This window comes from Podarcis gaigeae (genome assembly GCF_964106915.1).
Source record: "Podarcis gaigeae genome assembly, chromosome: 8".
Lineage (NCBI taxonomy): Eukaryota > Metazoa > Chordata > Lepidosauria > Squamata > Lacertidae > Podarcis > Podarcis gaigeae.
In genome coordinates, this window is record NC_139684.1 from 13808903 (window position 1) to 13830262 (window position 21360).

The 21360-nt window shown below is 47.1% G+C and overlaps 1 protein-coding gene across 2 annotated transcripts in view; it reads right to left on the reverse strand.

The window, feature by feature from the left end:
- Positions 1-5528: 5528 nt before the first annotated feature.
- IGSF21 (immunoglobin superfamily member 21) overlaps positions 5529-21360 on the reverse strand; it is a 225794-nt gene continuing 209962 nt past the window's right edge. For both annotated transcript variants that reach the window (XM_083750256.1, XM_083750257.1), the window contains 4 exons: positions 13913-13998; positions 9504-9696; positions 7794-7832; positions 5529-5866 (listed from right to left, as the gene is read on the reverse strand). In XM_083750256.1, coding sequence (XP_083606382.1) covers positions 5793-5866; positions 7794-7832; positions 9504-9696; positions 13913-13998 — 392 coding nt within the window. In that variant the 3' untranslated portion in view covers positions 5529-5792. The remainder of the gene's footprint in view (positions 5867-7793; positions 7833-9503; positions 9697-13912; positions 13999-21360) is intronic.

Below are 21360 nucleotides of genomic sequence, written 5' to 3' on the forward strand. Positions count from 1 at the left end.
TTCTATGACTAAGGTGAAACTTTGAAGCTCCTTTGTTTTTGTTTTCTTGCTTTTGGATGCTGCATGTAATTTTAAGTATTCTTGTTATATTTATCGTATTGAAATATGTTAGCATATTTGCTATTATTCTGCTATGTTATTACAAAGTCATTCCTATGAAATTGTTTTGTAGTGTTTGTTTGAATTGCATTCTTGTTCCTTTCTTGTAAGCTGCTTTGGGTGTGATTTATTTTGTGGGAAGATGACATACCAATAAAATAAATGAATTCAGACCACAGATCCATCGGAGAGTTCAGTGTTGTCTACACTGACTGGCAGCAGCTCTTCAAGGTTGCAAAGCATCCTTTCCCAGCCTTACCTGGAAATGTTGGGGATTGAACCTGGGAACTTCTGGCATACAAAGCAGGGGCTGTACCTATGAGCTGTGGTCCTTCCCTTAACAAATAAGCACCTGTCTTATACTGTCAGCTCATTGGCCCACCTAGCTTAGTATTGTCAACTCTGACTGGCAGCAGCTGTCTAGAGTTTTCTGACAGAGGCACTCCCAAGCTGACCTGGAGGTACCAGGGACTGAACCTGAGACCTTCTATGTGTAAGGCAAGATGTTCCATCACTGATCCAATGTCCTCCCCCTCACCTTAGCATTGTAGAATTGGAAGAGACCCCATAGGATCATCTAGTTCATCCCCCTGCAATGCAGGAATCAAAACTAAAGCATCCCTGACAGATAGCTGCCCAACCTCTGTTTATTTCCTTGACATCTGATGGGAGGTCGTTCTACAGGGTGGGCGCCACTACTGAGAAGGCCCTCTGCCTGAGAAAACAGGCTGAGAAAACACCAATCGGCCCTCTCTATTGGAGGAGGAATATCCCACCATTTTTCTCTTCTTTTAAACATTCTCAGCTCCGCAGACCATAAACTTCCCTCACTAACATCTCTCTCCCTTTCTCCCTCTTTCTCTCCTGCCATACAGCCTTCCCTCTCAAAAACTCTCAGGTGTCGAAATAGGTAAAGAAGCTTCAATTATCATGCACCTGTACTGCTGGGCCAAAGGAGGCAACTTGAATAAATGATGCAGGAACCTAATTAAGGTGTTTTGTTTGCTTATTAAAGCAGGTTGGTAGCGGGAGAAGAGAGAGTGGCCTATGATTTCCTTCTTCTCCCAGAAAGTCTCTGTGGGATGTATTATTACTAGAGCAGTCAAGTACAACGTTTTCCTGTTGCCTAGAATGGACACACAGGGGAATGTGGTTCCAGATAGGGAGGACTTCCTGTCATACCTGCTCTGGCGCCTCCTCCCCCTGTGTGTGACTAGGTAAATGGGCATGATCCTAGCTGACCAGATAAAAGGTCTGGCCATGCAATCATCTCTCTCTTGGTCTCTTGGACTCTTGCTCTTGGATTCTCCTATCTCTTAGCCAGCGCATGGCTCAACCTTCACATAGGATGGAGCCCATAAACAGGAAGTCAGAGATGTAACTCAGACTTCTTTTTGCTGAAACCACAAAGTAAAGCCTGCCTTCAGATTACAACAACAAACCTATGGTTACGTGCAACATACTCAATAAACACACAAGACGTAAAAGGCTTTACTTTTGAATAAATAAGGTATATTATACAATGTAGTATACCTTATTTATTCAAAAGTAAAGCCGGTTACTATTCATTGTACGGACGCGGGTGGCACTGTGGGTTAAACCACAGAGCCTAGGGCTTGCTGATCAGAAGGTTAGTGGTTCGAATCCCCATGATGGGGTGAGCTCCCATTGCTCGGTCCCTGCTCCTGCCAACCTAGCAGTTCAAAAGCATGTCAAAGTGCAAGTAGATAAATAGGTACCGCTCCGGCGGGAAGGTAAACGCTGCTCTGGTTTGCCAGAAGCGGCTTAGTCATGCTGGCCACATGACCTGGAAGCTGAACGCCGGCTCCCTCGGCCAATAAAGCGAGATGAGCGCCGCAACCCCAGAGTCGGCCATGACTGGACCTAATGGTCAGGGGTCCCTTTACTTTTACTACTCATTGTATCAAATTATAGATTTCAACGGAAGTCTCATAAAGTTCAATGATAAAAGCAGAAGACCCATTTGATCAGTTCATTCTCTAGTCAGTTCATGCATAAGGTCCATACATGTACAGTGGTACCTCGGGTTAAGTACTTAATTCATTCTGGAGGTCCGTTCTTAACCTGAAACTGTTCTTAACCTGAAGCACTACTTTAGCTAATGGGGCCTCCTGCTGCTGCCGCGCCACCGGAGGACAATTTCTGTTCTCATCCTGAAGCAAAGTTATTAACCCGAGGTACTATTTCTGGGTTAGCGGAGTCTGTAACCTGAAGCATATGTAACCTGAAGCATATGTAACCTGAGGTACCACTGTATAAGTATCTATTCGCCATCCTAGGCTTCATCAGTAGAACAGGTTCATATATAATATTACAGGATAGTGGATCTTATAGCTTAGTAGTGGTTGCAAGATGGCGAAACAAGGCTAATATTCTGGAAATCCTTGTCTTAGACACTGTGAAAGGATTCTGTGGAACTGTAACAACCCTTCATGGGGATTATTGGACTCTTTGAACAGACAGGTGGAAAAGATACTTATACTGTACATGTATGGACCTTATGCATGAACTGACTAGAGAATGAACTGATCCACTGGGTGTTCTGCTTTTTTTTGTTGAACTTTATGAGACTTTCATTGAAGTCTATAATTTGATACAATGAATAGTATACCTTATTTATTCAAAAGTACAGTAGGGTTACGTCTCGTGTGTTTATTGCCTTCAGATTACTGTTGTGAACTGAATGTGAATAACACTTTATTCTTACTTTGAAAGAAGACTGTGTTGTGTTGTGTTATTATTTTAAGAGGGAAATGAAGGGGAAACTTAGCAGGAACAATCCAGACTGGATTGCTTAATTAACGGATTCTAACGAATCCTCAACTTGCTTCCAATAAGTTGCACAGGGAATGTGCTCTGCTGTTTACTCACTAGCGTGAGTGAGGAGGGATAATATCAAAACAATATATCCTCTCCTACCTTCCTTAGCATTCCCACAGTCTAAGTGCCTGGCGGTCTTCCATGTTAATATTTCAGAGGATGCCGGAGCGTGCTCCACTCATGGGAAAATCTTGCAGAGTTGTTGTTCAGCTCAAGGCTTCCTGGAATGTGTGCAGCTGCAAGGAGGGTGGGAGCAGGAGGCCTGGAGCTGGAGGTGGGTGGGCAAAAGAAGACAAATTCTACAAGTGAGTGTCTGGAGGCAGTTGGAGGATGGATGGCTGCTAACAGATTGAGGTTGAATCCTGACAAGACAGAAGTACTGTTTTGGGGGGACAGGAGGCGGGCAGGTGTGGGGGACTCCCTAGTCCTGAATGGGGTAACTGTGCCCCTGAAGGACCATGTGTGCAGCCTGGGAGTCATTTTGGACTCACAGCTGTCCATGGAGACGCAGGTCAATTCTGTGTCCAGGGCAGCTGTTTACCAGCTCCATCTGGTATGCAGGCTGAGACCCTATCTGCCCGCAGACTGTCTCGCCAAAGTGGTACATGCTTTAGTTATCTCTTGCTCGGATTACTGCAATGCGCTCTATGTGGGGCTACCTTTGAAGGTGACCCGGAAACTACAACTAATCCAGAATGCGGCAGCTAGACTGGTGACTGGGAGTGGCCGCCGAGACCACATAATACCAGTCTTGAAATATCTACATTGGCTCCCAGTATGTTTCCGAGCACAATTCAAAGTGTTGGTGTTGACCTTTAAAGCCCTAAATGGCCTCGGTCCAGTATACCTGAAGGAGTGTCTCCACCCCCATCATTCTGCCTGGACACTGAGGTCCAGTGCCGAGGGCCTCTGGCAGTTCCCTCACTGTGAGAAGCTAAGTTACAGGGAACCAGGCAGAGGGCCTTCTTGGTAGCGGCACCCGCCCTGTGGAACGCCCTCCCACCAGATGTCAAAGAGAACAACAACTACCAGACTTTTAGAAGACATCTAAAGGCAGCCCTGTTTAGGGAAGCTTTTAATGTTTGATGTATTACTGTATTTTAATATTTGGTTGGAAGCCGCCCAGAGTGGTTGGGGAAGCCCAGCCAGATGGGCGGGGTATAAATAAATCATCATCATCATCATCATCATCATCACCATCATCATCGATTTGATCCAGAAAGGCTCTTCTTTCATTCTTAAGTTTGTATGTCTCACTGGCTTTGATTAGCCTAGGCTTCTTCAAGCTATGGCTTTCCAGCTCCATCTGTTGGGTCATTTTGTTTTGTCTCAATAGAAGTACTGCCCAACTGTGAATTTGGGACCTTTAAATAGCCTTGGTCCAGTATACCTGAAGGAGCGTCTCCACCCCCATCATTCTGCCTGGACACTGAGGTTCAGTGCCGGAGGGCCTTCTGGCAGTTCCCTCAGTGCGAGAAGCCAAGTTACAGGGAACCAGGCAGAGGGCCTTCTCGGTAGTGGCACCTGTCCTGTGGAACGCCCTCCCACCAGATGTCAAAGAGAAGAACAACTACTAGACTTTTAGAAGACATCTGAAGGAAGCCCTGTTTAGGGAAGCTTTTAATGTTTAACAGACTACTGTATTTTAATACTTTGTTGGAAGCCTCCCAGAGTGGCTGGGGAAACCCAGCCAGATGGGCGGGGTATAAATAATAAATTATTATTATTATTATTATTATTATTATTATTATTATTATTACCAGCAGCCATCCCAGCGCCTAAGCACCATTCATCTCATTTCGCACAATTTATTCCACATCCCACCACCATGTCTTAAACTATTTTGCTATGTAATCAATTCTTCAGAATAGTCATGCAGAGAGAGCGGATCTCCAGCATCTCTGCAGACCGGTCGAAACCCAATTCCCACACTGGCTTTGGAGATTTCCCTGGGGTGTCTTTTGGCTGGCTTTCCCAGCCAATTCTTCATATGGACTGGGGACTTGAGTGTGTTAAATACTGAAGTATGTTGAGAATGGAGCTTCTGAAGCTGAAAGATGTGCCCCAGCTCTGTAGGTTTCCTTCTTTTTTTAAAAAAGGAGAAGGGGAAGGGGATTCTAGTCCTCATGAGAAAGTGCTGATTTGAATAGGAACAAAGTAAGCAGCCTTACAATGACCTTGTTACATCTAGAACAAGACTGTCAACACTGACTGGCAGTGGTTCTCCTGAGTTTCAGGCAGAGAACAATCTCAGCCCTCTCTGGAGATACTGTTGAGCATTGAACCTCAAACCTTCTTCATGCAAGGCAGGCACTCTGCCACTGACCCTTTCCCTAGAGCTCATATAGCCTGGGATACATTGAGGTGCTCAGATCCATTTGGTGTTGGGTGAAAAAAAACAACCCACCTGTGCCCTGTTGCTGTGCCCTTGAAAATCCTTTCGTGTGCAATTACAATGGTTTCACGTGGATTCTGGCTAGCCAGCTTTTAAATTATTATTTTTTAAGTCACCTGCATACAACGGACGAAGAAAATAATCAGCATTAGTCTTACTCCCAGGATATTATTATCATTGGGCGGCGGTGAGGTTTTTTTTTCTTTCTGTCATTGTTTTCTTTTTAATTAAATTGGATGACAAAGCCAAGACAGAGACAGAAGAAGACCGATAACGAGACCGTAAATAGTTTTAGAAAAAAAAGAGGGGGTGGGGAGAGGAGGAAGAAAAGAAAGACAGAAAGAAAGAAAGCAAAGCAGAAGAGAGAAAGAGAGAGAGAGAGAACAGAAGTCTGGTCAACGGAGATGTGAATTCTGGGTGGAGGAGGAGAAACGAAGGGTCTCTGCGTCAAAGGCTTTCACGTTAGTTCCAAAGTAACTGTTAAGATGATGGCCAGAAGGAATTTATAGCTGCTGTGGCTGTCTGGTGAACCTAGGTGGGCAAAAAAAGAAGAAGACAATTTTTGACGGGCTTCTTTTGTACACATCTGGGTGCACAGACCTGGACATCATTTCATTTTTACTTCATCAGAAAATCAGAAGAGGCTGCCAGATCAAACAATGGGACCATCTAGTCCAGCTTTCTGTTCTGGCCAGATGCTCCAAAGGCAGGGTTCAAGCATAAGAGCACCATCCCCTCTTACAGTTTCTGGCAATTGGTATTCAAAAGCATTTCCGCCTCTGACCATGGAGGCAGAGCCTGCTGTCATGGCTTGTAGCCATCGATAAGCCCTCTCCTCCGAAAAGTTTAAAGGTAAAGGTAAAGGTACCCCTGCCCGTACGGGCCAGTCTTGACAGACTCCTGGGTTGTGCGCCCATCTCACTCAAGAGGCCAGGGGCCAGCGCTGTCCGAAGACACTTCCGGGTCACGTGGCCAGCGTGACATCGCTGCTCTGGCGAGCCAGAGCTGCACACGGAAACGCCGTTTACCTTCCCGCCAGTAAGCGGTCCCTATTTATCTACTTGCACCCGGAGGTGCTTTCGAACTGCTAGGTTGGCAGGCGCTGGGACCGAGCAACGGGAGCGCACCCCGCCGCGGGGATTCGAACCGCCGACCTTTCGATCGGCAAGCCCTAGGCGCTGAGGCTTTAACCCACAGCGCCACCCGCGTCCCTCCGAAAAGTTTAAAGCCATCCAAATTGCTGGCCATCGTTGTGGCAATATCTAAAACAAGGCAGTCAGAACCAGCTAGGTTGCCAGAAAGGCACGCACACAGTTGGATCTCACAAGAGCCTGCAGGAAATTCTTTTTTGTGAGAGCCACTTTCACTGTGTCAAGCCAGGTAAAGGAGATCAGCCTATACAGTGATACCTCTGGTTGTGAACGGGATCCATTCCGGAGGCCCGTTCACAACATGAGCAGAACGCAACCCGCGTCTGCGTGTGCGTGGCTTGTGATTTGCCACTTCTGTGCATGCACATGATGTCATTTTGAGCGTCTGCACATGCGCAAGCGGCGAAACCCAGAAGTAACCCTTTCCGGTACTTCTGGGTCACCGTGGGACGTACCCTGAAAACGCTCAACCTGAAGCAAACGTAACATGAGGTATGACTGTATAAGCTGATCACGTCCCTAGCCTGCTCTCTCTCTCTCTGATCTCTGATCTCCGATCCCTCTGATCTCTTCTCTTCGATGCTTCATCGATGACTAGGGATGCAGGGCACGTGTTGAGTCTGAGTCACAGCTCAGACACCGGTTCTAACCTAAACAACAATGTATGTCTGTAACTACATTTTAAGCCTGCCTCAAAACTGTTACTGTGAAACCGAGTGAGGAAATCTACCTTTACTTAGGAGAAGAGTGTTTTGCATGGTTGTTGTTTTAAAGGGAGAAATACCAGGAAATTCAGTTTGCAGAAAAGCATCCTTGATGACTTAAATTAAAAGGCTAGAGCCAGCTTATCAACAGCTTCTTTAGTTTTGCTGACGAAGGGATGGACTCATAAACGCAAGGATGGATAATATCTAAGAAATATATCCTCTTCCTAGTTTCTATACCAGGCTTCCTCAACCTCGGCCCTCCAGATGTTTTTGGCCTACAACTCACATGATGCCTAGCTAGCAGGACCTGTGCGCAGAGATGATGGGAATTGTAGTCTCAAAACATCTGGAGGGCTGACGTTGAGGAAGACTGTTCTATACACATCTTTGCAATCATTTCTCCCTTTGGAAGGAAGTTCCTTAGTTTAGCTGTGTGCTGCATGAAGAAGTCCTTTCTTGTGATCTTCAGCAACTGGTGTTTCCAAGGTATACTGTTTCTGACATTGGAGGGAGAACATAGATATCATGGCTGGTTGCCTTATCCACTGGGCAGGGACTTAGGATTGCTCCCTAAATAAAAGCAGAAGGGTTGTGCCTTACCATTGGAGTCTTCTGTTCCTCTTGGGATATTTGGGTTTTCTAAAAGGAGAAAGAAAAGGGACAAAAATGGAGAATAATGAGGTGGCCACATTAACATGGGAGAACATTGCGCAGTTGTCAGATATTGCCAGTGTGGGATGTGATACATAAGTAGCAGTCAAATACAACATTCCTTGTTTTCCTAGAGTGGACATGCAAGGGGATGTTTGGTTCAGCCCGTTGGAACTTCCTGTTTCCTCCTGGGTTGGGACATACTTCCTTTTGCATGTAACCAGAGGTGGGCGTGACCTTACCTGTGCAGGTAACAAAAGCACAAGGCATGCAGCCCTCCTCCCTCTCTTTTCCACCTTCCTTTCGTCTTGAGAACTGCAGTGACTGCCAGTCTGCAGGCACTGGGATTAACCCTCCCATATGGGGTCGATCCACATGTATATACTTTGTAACTAAGTCTGCCTTCAGGGATCCATCTGTGGAACTGATGATGTGAGTAAACTTCTTTTATAGACTTTACACAAGATTGTGGTGTCTTTATTCTTTTAGGAGGGATTCAAAGGAGTGTAACAGTAAGAGGCTTAAACAAGCCTGCAACCAGCTATCTGCTGTGCATTTAGAAGGGGAATGTGAAACTCTGCTAAGTTAAAGGACTTGCTAGCGCATATTAGAAAGGATATTAATAAACAATATATCCTCTCCTGCCTCCCTGAACATTCCCACAGCCAGGACATTGGTGACGCCTTCAAAATTCAAGGGGGGTAGGAGAAAAGAAGACACCCCCTGCGCTCCCAGGCTGCTTCCTGGGGAGGGGGAGCCGCATCGCTTTGCCGCCAGCCTCCCCTCCCTTTCCCTTTATTTATGGTGGCTTGGGGGAGGCTTGGGAGAAGCAGGTGGGCTGTGCAACATTGCCCCATGCTCCCTTGCTGCTCTTGGGGGGGGGGAGGCCGTCGGCAAAGCAGCATGACCCCCCCCCCGAGCAGCCCACTGCTCCCAAGCTTCCCTGAGCCATCAGGAGAAAGGGAAGGTCATGAATATAAGCTGCACTTTAACTTTTCACTATCAGAATATTTTTTTGGGGGGGAAGTGTGGCTTATATTTGGGCCAATACGGTACTTCATCGTAAGATCTTGGGGCGGTTCACAGACCCAGTGGCGTAGTGTGGGGGGTGCAGGGGGGCCAGCCGCACCGGGCGCAACATTTTTTTTGGGGGGCGCGCTCGCACTCGCAGCTCTTTGCCCCTACCTGGCTCACTCACTCTCTCTCACTGCAGTGCTGGCTGTGCGAATCCGATCCGAGCTGCCGGGTCGCCGCCCACTGTGGAGGGGGAGGGTGCCAGGCGTGCGTTGCGTTGCGGAGCGGAGAGAGAGCGAGGGAGGGACTATCTGGGGGAGGGACAGTGCAGCGGCCGCCCAGCGCAGTGCTGAGCGCGGGAGAGAACCACACCCGACCAGCCCAGGCAGCAGCAAGAAGAAGCTGGCAGTGGCGGCAGGTTAGGGGTTAGGGGCGCAAATTACTTGCCTTGCCCCGGGTGCTGACAACCCATGCTACGCCGCTGCACAGACCATAGAGCCAGCATGCCCAGAGGCTTCTATGAATAGTGAGGAGGAGGATCTGAGCCTGATGGTGGCAGGAAGGGGATAATGTGTGGAGGACCCCAAACCATGGAGAATGGTTTCCCAAGGGCCGTGAATGGGAGAACCACAACCTCCCGCATACCAAAGACTATCAGCCTGGTGTGGGTGTCCGTGGATCCAAGTGGGTTCTGCGCTGTGCAGCGGTACATGGAGCCGTTCAGTTCTGCCGGCACTCGCTCCAAGATCAGCTCCTTGCCATCGTGCTCCGCACTGCCGTCCAGGAGCCTGCTCCCAACGCGGGTCCAAGTGAACATAGGTTCGGGGAAGACTTCATTCTGAAAGCCAAGAAACGCCCAACAAATGCATCACCAGAGCTGCAAAGTCTAGTTTCTCTGCAACAGTCACCAGATAGGAACTTTGAAGACTCGTGAGGTTCATCTTAAAGAAAGAGGAGGCTGAACCTCGTAAGGTCCCTGGATTTGGAATTGCAATCTAAACTGGAGAAGAACTCCTTGCACCTCACCTTGAACACAATGGAGTGCAAAGCAAACTACATTTCCCAGAAGCCACTGCAGCGGCGTTTGTTATGGATGGATGAACATTATTTCAAAGGAAGGAGAAAGGGGAGTTTCATGAATTAAGAGGCTGGATGGTTGGTTGACTTTGGAGGATCAATTGGCTTGCTATACAAGTAGAGCCTTTTCTTGCATTTTGGGGTTAATGTGGGGGCGACGGGTGGCTCAATCTAACATGAGTTAGGCAGGAAAGGTTTCTGTTCTACAGGTGGTATTTGACAATTAGCAAAGATGTGCAAAACAAACTCAAATAAATGTTGGAGGTGTAAGCAGACAGAAGGAACAATGTTGCATATGTGGTGGGGATGTAAAAAAATTAGAAACTTTTGGGGCAGTATCCATGAAGAATTGAAAAAAAATGTTTCAACAAACATTTGTAAAAACGCTGGAAGCATTTCTCTTGGGTTTAATAACATCAGATATCCCAAGCGATAAAAAAGGATATTTTTATATGCCACAACAGCGGCAAGAATACTTATTGCCAGAAAATGGAAGGGAGGGGAGATTCCAACAAAGGAAGTGGCAGGTAGAATTATTTGAATACATTGAACTTGCTAAAATGGCAGAGTCAATTAGGAACTGAACAAAGTTCAGTAAGGAATGGGAGTGCTATAAAATTTACTTTAAAAAACATTGTTCACAGGTAAAACCTTTATTATGCTTTGATTAATTTTTGCAAAATACAACACATTGTCTATAATTTAACCATATAGTACCAAGAAATGAGAAACATCTAAAGAAGGCAGTTAAATGTGCAAAAATTATGACTCAAATTGAGGTGGACGGAAGTCATCTCAAAAGAATAGAATGTTAATGATTGCTAATGTAGAATATCAATTATTGGTGGAGGAAAAGTATTTAGTTAATATGTATTTGTATGTTTTTGGTTATCTTTATATGTGATTCCAATATTGGATTGTTGTTGTTTTTCTCGTGGGTGTAAGAAGCAAAATTCAATAAAAATGTTATTTAAAAAAGGTTTCTGGCCAATGCCAGTCCTACTCAGAGTAGACAGTGTTGTGTAGTGGTTTGAGTGTCAGAATCTCCTTTCTTGTAACTTTAATCCATTGGTTCAAGCACCATCCTCTGGAGCTGGAAAGAACAAGCTTGCTCCATCTTCTATGTGACAGCCCTTCAAGGTATCTGAAGATGTCTCTCGTATCACCTCTCCTCTTATCCAGGCCAAACATCCCCAGCTCCCTCAGCCATTCCTCCTAAGGTTTGGTTTGCAGACCATTTTATCATTTTGGTTGCCCTTCTCCGCCCACGTTCTAGCTTGTCAAAATCCTTCTTAAACGATGGTGCTCAGAATTGGTACTGGACTCCACAGTGGGGTATAGACTGTTCCCACGGACTGTCTCACCAGAGTGGTGCATGCTCTAGTTATCTCCCACTTGGACTACTGCAACGCGCTCTACATGGGGCTACCTTTGAAGGTGACCCGGAAACTACAATTAATCCAGAATGCGGCAGCTAGACTGGTGACTGGGAGTGGCCGCCAGGACCACATAACACTGGTCCTGAGAGATCTGCATTGGCTCCCAGTCCGTTTCTGAGCACAATTCAAAGTGTTGGTGCTGACCTTTAAAGCCCTAAACGGCCTCGGCGTAGTATACCTGAAGGAGGGTCTCCACCCCCATCATCCAACCCTGAGATGTACACTGAGATCCAGCGCTGAGGGCCTTCTGGCGGTTCCTTCATTGCGAGAAGTGAGGTTACAGGGAACCAGACAGAGGGCCTTCTTGGTAGTGGCTCCCTCCCTTCAGATGTGAAGGAAATAAGCAGCTAACTCATCTTTAAAAGATATCTGAAGGCAGCCCTGTTTAGGGAAGTTTTTAATATTTAATGCTGCATTGTTTTTAATACTTGATTGGGAACCACCCAGAGTGGCTGGAGAAACTCAGCCAAATGGGCGGGGTATAAATAATAAATAATAATAATAATAATAATAATAATAATAATAATAATAATAATTACTTCTTCCACCCATGAGGTAGAGCTGCCACTGAGCTACGCTTTGTGCATCTTCTATTTTCCCCCTGCCCAACCCCAACCCTGTGCACACATGCAGCTGTGAATATGGATCGGCTTCACTCTTCCAAAAAGTCCCATTTAGTGCCTTCAATTGGTTCAGCTCAGCGCCTGGATTAAGGAACAGTTACCCCCCTTTCACACCCTGAAATCACCCGGTAATGACAACAAACAGAGGCGCAGATGAGATGGCATTAAACAGCTTGCAAATCCTCTTGGAGAAACTCTGAGTTAATGGGGTGAGAGAAAACAGTGCAGGGCAGGGGTGATATCTAAATCTCACCAGCTTTGTGCTTTGCAAGGAAGGGTGCAAAACATATGAGAGATTTTGACACACAGGAACACAGCAAGCTGCCTTATACTAAGTCAGACCATTGGGCCCATCTAGCTCACTACTGTCTACACTGTTTGGCAGTAGCTCTCTGGGAATTATAGACATGGTTCTCTCTCATCCCTACTTGGGGAGTGAACCTGGGACCTTCTACATGCAAAGTAGATGCTCTACCACCAAGCTATGGCCCTTCTCCTCCTTTTGCTAATTTAAATTTTTCCGGTTAGCATGCAAATGCTTTATAATAATGCATCCAGGCTGCCATTGCCTACTCCGAATGGAGAACGTGTCTCCAAAAACGTTCTCAGTTTTGGCAAGATGGAAATCTTTTTGCTGCAGGTGCTTTGCCATGGAACCAAGGTTTGCGGTCTCATCTGATGAGGGCTGTGGCTCAGTGACAGAGAAACTGCTTTGCATGCAGAAGGTCCCAGGATGAATCTCCAGTGGCATCTCCAAGTAGGGATGGGATTGTCCCCTGCCTGAAATCCTGGAGAGCTGCTGCCAGTCTGTGGTTAGTAGGCCAAAAGCCCCAAGTTCACTCCAAGCAGAAGGCAGCTTCCTACAATCTTCTGTTGAACACATGCCCATTGTAGGAGCTCTCCAAGGTCCTGAAGAGTCGGAATCTACTGTCTATGATGGTATTATCCAGATCCTGCAATTCTCTTCTCACTGTAGGCTGGTCGAAGGTGCAAGTTTAACATTCCTATGAGTAATGGACCCACACCCATACATAGCTGCTGAATACTGATTCGGACCATTGACTCATCTAGCCTAATATTGCTAACTCTGACTGGCAGTGGGTCTATAACAGGCATCCCCAAACCCAGCCCTCCAGCGTTTTTGGGACTACAGTTCCCATCATCCCTGACCACTGGTCCTGTTAGCTAGGGATGATAGGAGCTGTAGTCCCAAAACATCTGGAGGGCCAAGTTTGGGGATCCCTGCTCTATAAGGTCCTTCGCCTAATATAGCATACCTTTCTACGTTATCGCCACTAATCTGGATGTCTTCATACTCAATTTGTTGTACGCTGCAAAATTTAGATAAGAGCAGGTGTCAAAGAACAACTGTGGTTTGATCTCCATGTGTTAGTTTGCAAAGTGGTAGTATTCAGTTGGTTCATATGGGATCCAGTGTGGCATAGTGGTTAGAGTGTCAGACCTGGTAGAGACCAGGGTTCAAATCCCCACTCAGCCATGATGCAGGTGTGACCTTGGCGCCAGTGACCGCCTCTCTCAGCCTAACTTACATCACAGGGTTGCTGTGAGGTGTAGTGGTTAGAGTGTCAGACTAGGTCCCAGAAGACCAGAGTTCTAATTCTCCCACCGAGCCATGACACTCACTGGGTGTAACTTTGGGGGCCAGTCACTGCCTCTCAGGCTAGCCTACCTCACAGGGTTCTTGTGGGGATGAAATGGGGAGGAAGAGAAGCGTGTGACCACCTTCAGCTCCTTGGAGGAAAAGGTGTAAGACTATAAATGTAAACAAACCACCAAGATTAAAATGTGAGCTGATCAAACATCTCCCCCATCCTTAGATATAAGCATCTCAAACTCATATGAATTGTACCAGACGCCAATAACTCTCAGTGACGCCCTTCGGGTTCATACTCACTTGAAAACCTTGCACCAGGATTCGCACTGTGTCTCCCACTCGGGCTCTTGTTGGGGTCATCATGATCTTTGGACCCTTGGGAGCCACTGTGGGAAAAGAGAATAGGTGGGTACCACAATCTGTTGCACTTCCAAACATCCCCATAATGAGTACTGCCAACTGTTGAACTAGTCCCAGCTCCTCTGCCTTTTTGACAGAAGCCAGGTCCACAGCAAAGAACAGAGTGTTGTGTTTAGCTCCATCCCAAGAGGTGGTTAGAGTGTGGTGCTGACACTAGAGTGTGGTACTGAGACCTGGGTTCAAATCCCACCCAGCTGTGATGCTCACCTGGCGATCTTGAACCTCTCTCTCTCCCTCCCTCCTACCTCCCAGGGTTGTCGTGGGGGCAAAACAGGAGAGGAGAGCCACCCATGTTACCTTGAGATCCTTGGAGGAATGGTGGAATATAAATATAAGGAAGAAAACAAATGAGCTTCATTCACCACTAGCCCAACTCAAAGAAGATCACATGAAGTTAATAGACATGTCTCAGGTTTATTCATTTCAATGTGTCTGCTCCGAGTATGACTTAGTTTGATATACTCCATTGCAACTCCTTACCTGCCCATTTCTATAGCCTCTTAGAATCATAGAATTGTGGAGCTGGAAGGAACTCCATGAGTCATCTACCCGGTAGTCCAACCCCTTTCAATGCAGAAATCACAGCTAAAGCATCTTCAACAGATGGCCATCCAACCTCTGCTTAGAAACCTCCAATAGAACAGGAGCAACAAGGCCATCTCCCCTGGTTGGTGGGCAACTTCATGCATACATTTCCTGGCTTTTCCTGGCCAGATGTCACACCTCAATCTTTCCCCCACCTTTGACCTTAAAACTCTGAGATCCAAATGCAAATCCAAGAAATCCGAACCGACATTCAAACCCTCCCTCTCCCACCAACTTGGGGTCCTTGTTCCAGCACCTCAAATTTCAGTGGTGCCTTTTGTGATGCCAAAATCTGGCACTTTCCCACCAGGATGAAAGAGTGGTGGCAGCTGCTGTGACACCCCAGATGTTTGGTACCCAGTGCGACCACACCAGTAGCGCTCCCCTAGAACCGCCTCTGCTGGTTCATGGTGTGACTTCTTCACAATTTCACAAACTTGCTGACCATTAAAGATGGGAAGCAAAATTCAATACGAAGCAAGGTTTGCGGGAGTTTGCATCTAAAAGTTCTGGGCTGGGGGGCTGTTTGAGAGTTCCCTTCTTCCTCATGGAGGAGAGGATTACATCAGGGAGTGAGAAGATCCCTCCTGGACTAGACTCCCTTAGTCCACCTGGTCCACCTTTCTGTTTCCCACATCAGCCAACCAAATGCTTCCAGGAAGCACAGAGGCAAGATGGGAAGGTATTGGCCATCCCTCGTCCCTAGCACCTGATAACCAGAAGTTGACTGCTCCTGCACATGGAGGCCCAATCCATATTTTGCCTAACAAGGTTTGGTCCGCTTTTACTAGAGACTGGGCATTGGAGGGTGGTATACTCTGCCCTCTGGAACTCCCTGCAGCAGGGCTCTTTGCACACACACACACACACACACACACACACACACACACTCACTCACACTTTTTGTAAATGAAAATTCCCCCATATATAACAATACCTCACAGGAGACCTGCTGTGGCCCCACTATTTTTTGGGTTGCCCTTTTCTGCACCTTTCCTAGCTCTACAAAATCCTTTTTGAAATGTGGGGACTAGGACTGTTCACAGTTATTCCAACTTCTGTTGCACCACGGATGGGCTGTTTTATCTTCAATACCTTTCCTAACAACCTTCCACACAGAATTCACCAGCACCATTCCCCCTAACCTCCCTTCTGAACAAATCAGAATATAATTTGCATCGGTTGTCCTTAACAAGTCACCGGCTATGTGGGGGTCAGGCGTCTAGGAGGCAGAAAAAGTGCCCCGAGTTGTCTCTTTTTGTGGAGATCAAGCAATGAAGCTGCATGCATAAATGAGATTCACCGGGCGCTCCACTCTCTTCAAAGGATGTGTGGAGATGTGCTGGAATTGGTAAGGGTCAGAGCTGATTGGATGAAACAAAGAAGGTTACCTTGGCAACGAAAGATCTAAATTCCCTTGGCTTACACTAAGACTGGGGCGACGCCCCCCCACCCCAAGGGGGACATGCAGAAAGTGTTCTAGGGGGTTTCTACATTTTCTGTATTTAGAGAGGCACCAGTTGCGCTCTTTGTGCCACTGTAGGAAGAAGCTGCCAATCTCAGACTGGCCTGGTCTTTCTCATCAGTTTGACACCTGTCAGTCGGCATTTCCCAATCTTATATTCAGCCTTCCATGTTTCCACATCAGTAAGCAGTGATGTGACAGAAGTTTATAACATTATGCGTGGCACGAGACAGTGGATAGAGAGGCAGTGTGGTGTAGTGGTTAGAGTGCCGCACTAAGACCTGGAAAAGAGTTTAAATCCTCACTCAGTCATGAGGCACACTGGGAGGGAGGGCAGTCAATGTCTCTCAGCCTAACCTCCCTCACAAGGTTGCTGTGGGGATCTAATGAGGAAGAGAGAGAGCTATACACACTACCTTCTGGCATAGCTGTCAACTTACAGATTTGAAAATAAGGGACCAGCAGCCTTGGAAATAAGGGATCAGCAGCCAAAATAAGGGATTTTCAGAGCACAGGGATGTTCAACTTCTGAGCCCCTCCGAGCCAAAGGCAGAAAGCCCAGCCAGCAGCTAAACGAAGCCTCAAGCAGTGGTTCCCACAGTGCAGCAACCCGGCAAAGGGGATGCAGCAAGGAAAACCACCGTCACCTCTCCGCTGGGAAGCGCTGAGCAAAGGTGAGTCCCCAGGCAACACGGCTGATTTGATCGGCACAAGGCATGCAAGCTCCACCCCGCAGTCGTTATTAGACTCCTTATTGGGTGAGCAATGCAGCCAAGCAACACAGTTGGAGCCTCCCTCCTCCCTGGCTGGCAGGCAGGGAGGGAGAGGAGCTGCTTCCTCTGAAACCCGGGAAATTTAAGGGACATCATCAATAAGGGACAGTAGCGGGACACGGTGCTGGGATAAGGGACATTCCCGTCAAATAAGGGACAGTTGACAGCTATGCCTTCTGGGAGAAAAAGGTGGGTTATAAATGCAATCAGTGCAATGAAGAAATGTTTTCCTTTCTCTCTCATAACATTAGAACTCGTGGGCTCCCATTGAAGCTGAAGCTGTGAAGATTTAGGACGGATAAAAGGAAGGACTTAACATTTAAGAGCATATGAAGACTCTGCTGTATCAGGGATGGGCTTTGGTCTTTCAGACAAAATTAACACCCCTTGCCTTTCGTCCTCTGTTCTGCTCAATCCTCTATGTCAGGCACGTCCAACTCTGGCCGTGGTCATTGTCAGGAGTTGCTGAGCTTCTTTTAGGGGAGACTTGACCAAAGTTGTTGAGCTTTTTAGGGGGAGCAGGGTTTGGAACACAAAAGTGATCATGTGGGATGTAAAACACAGGAGAAGTCAATGACAACATTCCTAGAGTGTACATGTTGGAACATGGGGAGGGATGTCTGTCCAGTAAGCAGGTAAACTTCCTGGGGACGGACTTCCTCCGCATGTGACCAGAGGTGGGTGTGGCCTCACCTGTGCAGGTAAATGATAAAAACACAGGGCAGGCAGCCATCTCTCTCTCTCTGCCATCTTCTTTCGATGAGGAAACATCTAAGGATGCTCTCTTGGCTCCCAGCCAAGAGAGGAGATAAGGACTATCTTGCTACAAGATAGATTCTAAATGTATTTTACCTTTTTAAGCCTGTCTGCCTTCTGGGATCATATTGTGAACAGAACGTGAGTAAACTCTTTTATACTTTTATAAAGACTGTGTTGTGTCTTGTATTTTAAGAGGGAACAAAGGGGAAATTACCAGAGTAATTATTATAGAGGTTCTAGCAAACCTGTGCAGACGTTACCGTTGCAAACTAAAAGGGGAATGCTTATAAACTCTGCTGATATTTTGGGAACTTGTTAGCACAAGTTGGATAAGGATATAATTAGTCAATATATCCTCTCCTGCACCCCAGAACATTCCCACAGATCACTAACTTGATAACTTGATACTAAGACACCCCTGAGATCGACCGGTCGATCGCAATCGACCTGTTGCACATGCCTGCTCTACGTCTGGTGCCCCACAGAACATCCTAGGCTTGGTGCCCCATATGTCCTAAATCTAACTCTGGCCGGTTCAGGCTAAAGGGGGCACATCTAGCCCATCATCCTGTTCTCTCAACCAGATGCCTCTTCTGGGAAATCCGCAGGCAGGATCTGAGTGCAAGAGCCCTCTTCCCTCTTGCAGTTTCAGCAACTGGTGTTTGGAAGCATTGAACTACTGCAATGCGCTCTATGTGGCGCTACCTTTAAAGGTGACCCAGAAACTACAACTAATCCAGAATGTGGCAGCTAGACTGGTGACTGGTAGCTGCCACTGAGACCATATAACACCAGTCTTGAAAGACCTACACTGGCTCCCAGTATGTTTCTGAGCACAATTCAAAGTGTTGGTGCTGACCTTTAAAGCCCTAAACAGCCTCGGTCCAGTATACCTGAAGGAGCGTCTCCACCTTCATCGTTCTGCCCAGACACTGAGGTCCAGCGCTGAGGGCCTTCTGGCGGTTCCCTCGCTGTGAGAAGCAGGGAACCAGGCAGAGGGCCTTCTCAGTAGTGGCACCCGCCCTGTGGAATGCCCTCCCACCAGAGTCAAAGAGAAAAACAACTACCAAACTTTTAGAAGCCATCTGAAAGCAGCGCTGTTTAGGGAAGCTTTTATTGTTTAATAGGATATTGTATTTTAGTGTCTTGTTGGAAGCCGCCCAGATGGGCAGGGTATAAATAATAAATTATTATTATTATTATTGCCAGTTGTCATGGGTTAGCTGAAATTCCTGTGCTGCAGGGGGGTGGGCTAGATGACCCTCGGGTCTCCTTCCAGCTCTGTGATTCTAACGATGCCTCTAACTGCACAGGCACAGCACAGGCACCCTGGCTGGTCACCATTGATAGCTTCCTCTTCCTCTGTGAATTTCTGGAATCCTCTTTTGAAGCTATCTAGGTTCTTAGAGAAACAGCAAAGCATGGTTCTATCTGGGATGAGGATGTGGCAAATTTCAGATGGTGGTAGTAGATCACAGAGGATGTAACCCTGCTCTCCCCTTCAGCTCACGAAGAACCAGAATAAGAGCAGTTTGCCTGGATCTTCCCCCTCCCTAATCCATTTTCACACCCTGTTCCTTAATACCAGGCCAAGTCACTTAAATTAACAAGCAGAAAATAAAACGGAAAGGTTTCTTTGCACAGCCTGAATCCACCAAGGCAACAAAAACTCTCCACTCACATCCAGGGCCTGGGGTATTCCTCCCTACCGCCATTTCAATTTTTTACGACCGTTAATAAACACCACAATGGCAGTTATGCCTCTTAATAAAGGAGGTGATCAAATTTCATGCTTTGATGGAAGAGGACTGGAGGACTCTCTTAACACCAGCCTTTCTCAACCTTGAACTACAACTCCCATCATCCCTAGCTAGCAGGATCAGTGGTCAGGGATGATGGGAGTTGTAGCCCAACAACATCTGGGGACCCAAGATGTTGAGAGAAGCTGCTCTAATCATTCTGCAGTGCTGGGCAGTGACAATGAGTGGGTGGAGCACAGCAGGTTGGCCCAGAACTCCCAAGCAGTAGGTGAGAGGGTCAACATGTGTCTTTCAGCTATTTCAGCATGAGGGCTTTTTGGTTGTTGGCAATCCATCTGTCTCAAGAGACAATGGAAGAGTGTGCTTTTGAGTGTGCTCAATTACATCCATCCTTGCCGGCTTCCAATTGGGGCACCTTGGTGACCACTGTGAGAACACAATGCTGGGCCAGATGGGGACATTGGTCTGATCCAGCAGCCAGGCTCTTCTGACATTCCTAAGATCCTGAAGTTCTAATTTAGATTCTGAAGTTCTTCCTTCGATCCTAGAGGAAGCTTCCTGACCGTCCGTGGGAATTCTTGACTCCTTGCAGTGAGGATTGTTTCACAAAATGATACCCACAATCCCTCTGAATAACTGTTGCAGGAAATCACAAATGGAGAGAGACGTGTTGCACTCAGGTCAACATTTGTGGGCATCTGGTTGGTTCATAGTTGTCAACCGCCCCTTATTTGGCAGGAAACTCCCTCATCCCAGCGCCGTTTCCCGCTGCTGTCCCAGATTGATGATGTCCTTTAAATTTCCCGGGTTTCAAAGGAAGCAGCTCCTCTTCCTCCCTCCCTGCCGGCCAGGGAGGAGGGAGGCTCCAACTGTGTTGCTTGGCTGCGTTGCTCACCCAGGAAGGAGTCCAAGAACGACTGGGGGGTAGAGCTTGCATGCCTTGTGCCGATCAAATCGGACACATTGCCAGGGGACTCGCCTTTGCTCAGCGTTTCCCAGCAGAGAGGTGACGGTGGTTTCCCTTGCTGCATCCCCTTTGCTGGGTTGCTGTGTTGTGGGAACCACCGCTTGAGGCTTCGTTTGGCTGCTGGTTGAATAAAATCCCTTATTTTGGCTGCTGGTCCCTTATTTTCGAGGCTGCTGGTCCCTTATTTTCAAATCTGTAAATTGACAGCTATGAGTTGGTTAGATGGGCCACTGGCTTGATCTAACAGGGCTCTTTTGATATGCATAGCTAAACTGTAGAACTCACTCCCACAAGAAGTTATAATGGCTGCCAACTTGGAGGGATTTTTTTAAAAAAAGGTTGGACAAATTCCTGGAGGAAAAGGCCATCCATGGCTACTAGCCATGATTATTATCTTCTACCTCCACTGTTGGAGTTTGGATTGGATTTGATATCTTGCTTTATCACTACCCGAAGGAGTCTCAAAGCGGCTAACATTCTCCTTTCCCTTCCTCCTTCACAACAAACACTCTGTGAGGTGAGTGGGGCTGAGAGACTTCAGAGAAGTGTGACTAGCCCAACGCCACCCAGCAGCTGCATGTGGAGGAGCGGAGATGCGAACCCAGTTCCCCAGATTACGCGACTACCACTCTTAACCACTACACCACACTGGCTCTCACTGGAGGCAGTATGCCTCTGAACACCAGTTTATGGAAATCTCAAGCAGGGTCTGCTTGCAGGCTTCCCTATGGAGTATCTAATGGAGCACTGTTGCAATAGTTGTGCTTCTTCTGGATCCCCCCGTTTTTAATACAAATGGGGGTGGAGAGAGAATTACCACAGATCTTTTCCCCACAAGATCTTAAAAATAGTAGCGTCTCTGCAGTCCAGTACCCCAAATGCCTTCAAGCATGCAGAGGCTGCCCACTGGAGATCAAACCATTTCCCTGTCAATTATTCACTCCTTCCTCTATTATTTACCAATGCCACAAAGCCTGTCTGCCTTCCTTGCTGGTTAGCATTGCCCCAGGCTGACAGGG